Below are 6,000 nucleotides of genomic sequence, written 5' to 3'. Positions count from 1 at the left end.
ACCAATGGCAGAGCGGCAAATTGAGCACCGGAAGTCGTGTTTAGTCCTTTCCGCGCGCTTTCCTGTGGTCAACTGATGTTCCCGTCCTGTTGCTAAATCAGCCTTGGAGCCTGCAACAGGCTAATGAAAGTGTCTTAAACGTATCCTTCTTACAACACGTCTTAAAAAAGATACTCTTCCACAACCAGTCAAAAAAATTTGTTTTGTTTCTTTGTTGATTTGTTTGTTTGTTGTCCTCTATACACCAAGAAGTGCTGATCCTTCACTATAACTTTCTTGGTTGTATGGACAAGAGTTTGAATAACTGCTTGTTTACAAATATTTCTCATCCTCCCACTAACTCAAAGCAACTTAATTAATACAGCTGTGTATGTGAAAATTCCTATGCCACACAAAGGTTAAATTGTTTCATTAACGAGTAGCAATATTTCATCCCCTTACAAACTATTTGCCCTTAAACGCAGTTTTCAACTGCGTATAAAACGTGTCAAAACAATGCTACAAGTGTGCTCCTAGGAAGGATAAACGCTTGTTCTTTACTACAGCTGAGAATATAGTAACAGCAAAGAAGATAATCGACTCGACTGAAAAGTAGCAAACAATTGTGGCAGGTGCTTGAAAATACAAAAAAGGTACACTACAAAGTCGCGAATAAATAGCATATATGTAATTTTGAATATGTTGAAGTGAACATTCAGAATACATCCGATTTTCTCTCAAACGTTTTCGAATACACGTCCTGAAAACAAAAGTAGTGTTCGTGATAAAGGGTTTAAGACCGATATTATACAGTTGCTGGTTTAGTGGAGTAAACTCAGTTCGTGGAAGTTCCCCTTGCCTTGAATCCTCTAGAAGCAATGCAAGCAGGTTTATGATTTTTCCAGTCAGCTTTCTGACAGTCTCTGCAAATGATTGTAACGACAAAAATGGTTATTCTTCCTGAGAAGCCTAAAAACTCTTTCCTATTCTAAATTAATGCTGCTAGTACACCTTTCTCACTTTTACTCCGCTATTCAAAAACTCTCGAATTCTGAAGTTCAAAAGCCAACCGGCGTTTGGCTGACGTTTGCCTGCCGTCAATCATCTTATAGCGGATCTGTTAAGAAACAGAGGTTTACTTCAACAGCTGTTTCAACGGGTTCAAAAGTTCATGGCTTGTGATTTGTGATTGGTGGATTTCGATTCGTTTTGAGTGTTTCTCGTTTTGAAGGTTCGTTTCTTGTGATCATATAATTATAATTGAAGGCAGCGAAAAACGCAATTCTGAAGGCTGCTTTTGAACTTCAGAGTTCGCGTGCTTTTAAAAATGGCAGTAAAATACGACACTAAAAACAGTTCTTAGAAATGCTTACAACCAAGAGCTAATGGCGCGTTGGTATAAATATTGAAGTCCTAAGGAAGAAAACTCGTTTTCACTAAAATTTTTATTCTTCAACCGTCCCACCAGGGAAATCCTTTAAATATGTGATGAATCAGAGAGCGGCGGAATTCGAGGCTAATTAGCAACATAACTGTAAAGGTACTCATGCCGTTCACTACTAGTCAGTTTTGGAATTCAGTGTGTGAAAATGAAATATGGACGTTTATGCCATGAAATGACACGCCTTCAAAAAGATTTTATTGCTGCATGAAACTTACTAAAAATAAAAAGGTATATGTAATAATTGTACTTACTTGCTGCAGTATTGTTGAATCCCACAAGCAGCACAGGACTTCAGTTTTATCTCCTTGCCCTTCCTCTTGCACACTTTATTGCCACACCTGGCCTGTAGCGTTCTAATGTTGGGAAGTTCCATATAAACAGGAGTCATCCAATCTTTCAAGGGGAGATCAATAGGATCAAAAAAAGGGAGTCTTTTCTCTTCAGCATCTTGACCCAGTTCATAATATTTTTTGAACTCCTTGGTGTTTCTGTCAATAAGAGCGAGGTTTGCTAGATAATAATTAACATTTGGGTATGATTTATCACATCGTGGGGCCTCGACAAGATACTCTTTCAACACCTTTGTCGCAGTGTCTCTGAAAATCTTCCTTGTCCAAGAAGCATACTTAGTCATTTGTCCTTCATCGGCTCCAATGGTCATCATTCCTGTGTATACATCTGGCTTGGAAACGTCTTTTCCCGGAAATGACTTGGAATTATGCAGTGTCATTAAGGCATACCCAAGCAACCTCTTAGACTCATAGAAAGATGGGCAACAAAGCAGAGAATTTTCACAAGCTTCAGCTGCTTTTTCATAAGCTTCACAAACGACATATATTGCTGCCAAATGCCAATACAATACATGAAGCCAGCTACTGTAGGTTTTATCAAACTCATAGGGGTTTTCGCAACGGGTGCTGTTAGGCTCAGCTCTTTTGATAAAGTGAATTATGTTCTGTAGACAGGCTGCCTTTTTCATGTCAACCTTGCAACTTTCCTCTGAAAGCCTTGACTCGAAATGATGCAAGGCATACGACAAAAGAACGGCTTCAAAAAACTGTTCATTAGTTTTTAAGTTATTTTCGCAGAGTTGGAGGATCTTGGGAAACATAGTCAGGGGGAATGATTGAAGGATAGAATTCTCTGTCAAGTAACCGTAGGCTATAAGAGAGATCCCTTTCCCATCAGTGAAGTTACTCTTGTAAAGGATCTCAACGCCCTCTTTTACCAGCTTGAACGCCTTTAGGTAAATCCTTGCCGTTGGGGACCAATCATGTTCACTAAGCATTGCTTCTGAAAAGGTAACAGGCTGAGGAATTGCCATTGGATGTTGCTGGTAGGTCTGCTCAACTTTTTCCATCACAATGTCCAGTGTTTGCTTGACAGAATGCTCACTTGCTTCTTGTGGTTCATGCAGCAAATCAGCGCACTCTTCATATTGCTTGAGAAGCTGAAATTGGAGAGCCATTATTACATTATTGTGTGTCACAGAAAATATGTACCCTCATCAAACAGCTGTCATGTCATATTCTACGAAACACTTCATGGGGAAAAAGGTTTTTGTAAACACTGGCCTTTTGATTGGCCCGATTTATGTACCTCCCGGGTTAGTTTTTGCTGGGTATGTGCCGCAGACCTCTCAGAACCCTATCTTAGTCACTTTAGGTAAAATGTAATTTTCGCGATCCCAACTTAGAAATTTTCTGTTTATGCATCTACCTTTAAAGCCTTCTAGCCCTTTTAGCTGCCGGTCCTTACATACAACCTCGATCGGTTATGACGATCTGTAGTTTACAGTAAGGATCGAAAAGACTATAGGGCAATGAAATGTTTGACAGTTTGCAAAAGGTAATTTTAAGCCAGGTTTTGCTAGGTCACGTAGAATGCAGCAATAAAGGGCTAAAAATCAGAGAGAATACCTCAACATGCACAAAGTTCTGTCTCAGAGAAAAATTGTGGCGAGCCACAGACTGTAGCGCACAACAGTTAAATGTTGTTTACAAGTAACACTCCATTGCTCTGGCGGTTACATGACCTCAGGCAGCATGTGTGCTCATCAGCCGTGACATTGAGTAAAATAATGCCGGCCTGGGGTTAACCGGTCCCGCGTTTGAGAAACAATCTCTCTTGCTTTTCTTGTGGAAATTATTGCATGATAATGAAAGTTTTTACATAAAAAAGCTGACAAGAATGCATCAAAACAAAGCCCATCTCAGACTAGCTTCAATTAGCAATTATATTAGGATTGGGCTGTTGAAAGCGAATATTATTTGAAAGGTTTTCTCGATTTGCATGTTGACGCTTGGTTTTGGTCTCTGGCACTTACCTCTTTTGCCCTCTCATCACCACTAGCTGCAGCCTTCCCGAGCCATCTTCTTGCCCGTGAAACGTCTTTGCCTTGATCGCAACTTCCGTTCATGTAGATTTGTCCTAGCTTTAGCTGTGCCTCCGTATCACCCTGTTCGGCTGCTCTAGTTAAATAGTAAACGGCTTTGGTTGGTTGGGGTTTGCCTTCCGGACAATCACCTTCAAGGTAGCACTTGTATAGAAATCCTAGCGCCTTGTATTTTGTACGATCCACGGTGTTTCCAAATTTTCTCATCGTCCCAGCTAATAATGTACCGGGTTTCTTTGCATCATTTTGGCCACCACTCATATCTTCATCAGCGGCTTTTTTATACCATTTAAATGCTTCCTTGATGTCTTTGTTCACGACTCCATTAACCCCACATCGATACATTTCTGCTAGATTAAACTGAGAATTTCCAAAGCCCAGTTTCGCTGCCCTGAGGTACATCTCGTACGCCTTTCGCTGATATAGTGGTGTTCCTTTCCTGTCTAACAATTCACCAAGTTTTGCAAGGACGGTAGGAAATTCATTACCGTTTTCTACAGCAGTGTTAAGCCATCCAATGGCTTTGTCATCGTCCGTCGGCAAGACATCGCCAAAACCCTCTGAGTAAGCCATTCCCAGATCTGCTTGGGCGACGATTTCGCCATTCTTGGCTTTACCAATCAAATTTTCGATTGAGCCATATTTTTCAGTGTAATACTGTTGAATAGTTAGGTCCTCAGAGGTGGAAAAATTCATTCTCGTCTCATCGCGATTAACAACAAGTGAAAAATACCTCAGTTTCAAATTCGCCAAGGGGCATTTAACTAGAATTTAACGCTTCGCCGACGACACAGCAACCAGATCAAGAGCTGCTTTTCTGTTACTCAAGTGGCCGCAGAGAGGAAGTCAACTCGGCATCACGGGGACTCGAAATATTAAAGCACATAGACAAAGTCAAACAAAGGCTTAAGTTTTAGTTATTTTTTTCTCATATTAGGGCCTCTGTCAAAATCAATTTAATTTGTATTTTCCCTGATGCTTCACAAGTCCATTTTTCTCTTCCTTCACTTTCTCTGGAAACACTTCTGCTACTTCTAGGAATAGGACTCATTTCGTATGTCTCGCCGCAAAACAAAGACCCCATACAGCCAACTGTTAAAAAATGCGCATTTAAATTTGTTCACGCTTAGTGATTTCCCAATAAACTCATGACGCTTTTCAGAAAATAAGATCCGTAAAACCTGCAGATAACTTTACAAAAGTTAGAATCCGACCCAAATAATTATCAAAAGAGTCGAGACTAAACCATAACCATTCAATGTACATTTTGAATTTTTGTTACTTCTCACCAATCCAAAAAGGCGGCCCATAGGCACAATAAAGCAGGTGTCACACAGGCTAACCAAGCTCTACGAGCTGTTATTGACGTGTCACGCAGGAATTTTTTTGGGCATTGCTTGGTTGGACATGATTCATTTTGACGAGAAATAAAGGAACAGCCGTACCAGGCTAAAACTCGAAATTTTCCTTTACTTCTGACAAACGCAAACACTGTTTTTCCCATTCATACCGTTGCTTTGTCAAGGGGGAACTGGAAGAGAGATAAGGCCTGTTCCGTTGTCTAACTAATCCACTAGTCCGTCCCAGTTATAGTTTTACAATTCTTCATCGAACCTTCCAGGTGGATTCCCGTGAAAGTTCGCAGTGTTTTGTCTTAAAGGAAATGTGATTGAAAGCAAGTTTAAGTTTTTGTAATCGCACTTGGCGTATTTTGAGCACACTCATTTATTAATCCTCGGTTTTTCAAGAGCAATTCCTCCCGATCAGCAGACTCTGAAGGATCTTTCCGTCCCGGTCTTCCGTAAGTTTTTAAAAATCTAAATGAACTTAAAGCTTACTTTAGTCACAACAAATAGAGGCAGGTAGTCGTTTGTTTTTGTACTATACATGCGTAATTTACCGTCACATCTGTGCATGTTATATAAAACACGTAGATTTGCGAATGCCCTATCCTTTAGTACATGAAATCGCGAACACAAATCCTCTACGATCAAAGGACAAACTGTCATAAGTCTTACGAAAAATAAGTGGGGCGTAACAGCCCGAACAGCGAACGATTTTGCTTTTCCCTCTACAATACGTTCGAATGATATGCAAAAAAATTGCCTTATGGAAGTTGAGTTATAAATAATTTTTCTGAAGTTACAAAACAGGTGATGTAAAAAGTGTCGTAACATAAGAC

General features: G+C 40.1%; 1 protein-coding gene across 1 annotated transcript; it reads right to left on the bottom strand.

Moving 5' to 3' along the window:
- Positions 1-720: 720 nt before the first annotated feature.
- Positions 721-4,514, bottom strand: LOC140925030 (uncharacterized). The gene is made up of 3 exons (XM_073374990.1): positions 3,750-4,514; positions 1,675-2,873; positions 721-902 (listed from the first exon to the last, which is right to left on the bottom strand). Exons 1-3 carry the CDS (start codon positions 4,512-4,514, stop codon positions 815-817), a joined length of 2,052 nt encoding a protein of 683 aa, XP_073231091.1. The 3' UTR covers positions 721-814.
- Positions 4,515-6,000: the final 1,486 nt, after the last annotated feature.

The sequence above is a fragment of the Porites lutea genome, chromosome 14, assembly GCF_958299795.1.
Source record: "Porites lutea chromosome 14, jaPorLute2.1, whole genome shotgun sequence".
Taxonomy (NCBI): domain Eukaryota; kingdom Metazoa; phylum Cnidaria; class Anthozoa; order Scleractinia; family Poritidae; genus Porites; species Porites lutea.
This window is presented reverse-complemented; position numbering and strand designations above follow the sequence as displayed.

What these genes read in the sequence shown, in the direction of transcription:
- LOC140925030 (XM_073374990.1), bottom strand. Translation starts at nt 4,514, where the DNA reads ATGAATTTTTCCACCTCTGAGGACCTAACTATTCAACAGTATTACACT. An exon ending in GTGATGAGAGGGCAAAAGAG is followed by an intron (nt 2,874 to 3,749) that starts GTAAGTGCCAGA and finishes CTCCAATTTCAG; the next exon opens with CTTCTCAAGCAATATGAAGA. An exon ending in ATTCAACAATACTGCAGCAA is followed by an intron (nt 903 to 1,674) that starts GTAAGTACAATT and finishes AATCATTTGCAG; the next exon opens with AGACTGTCAGAAAGCTGACT.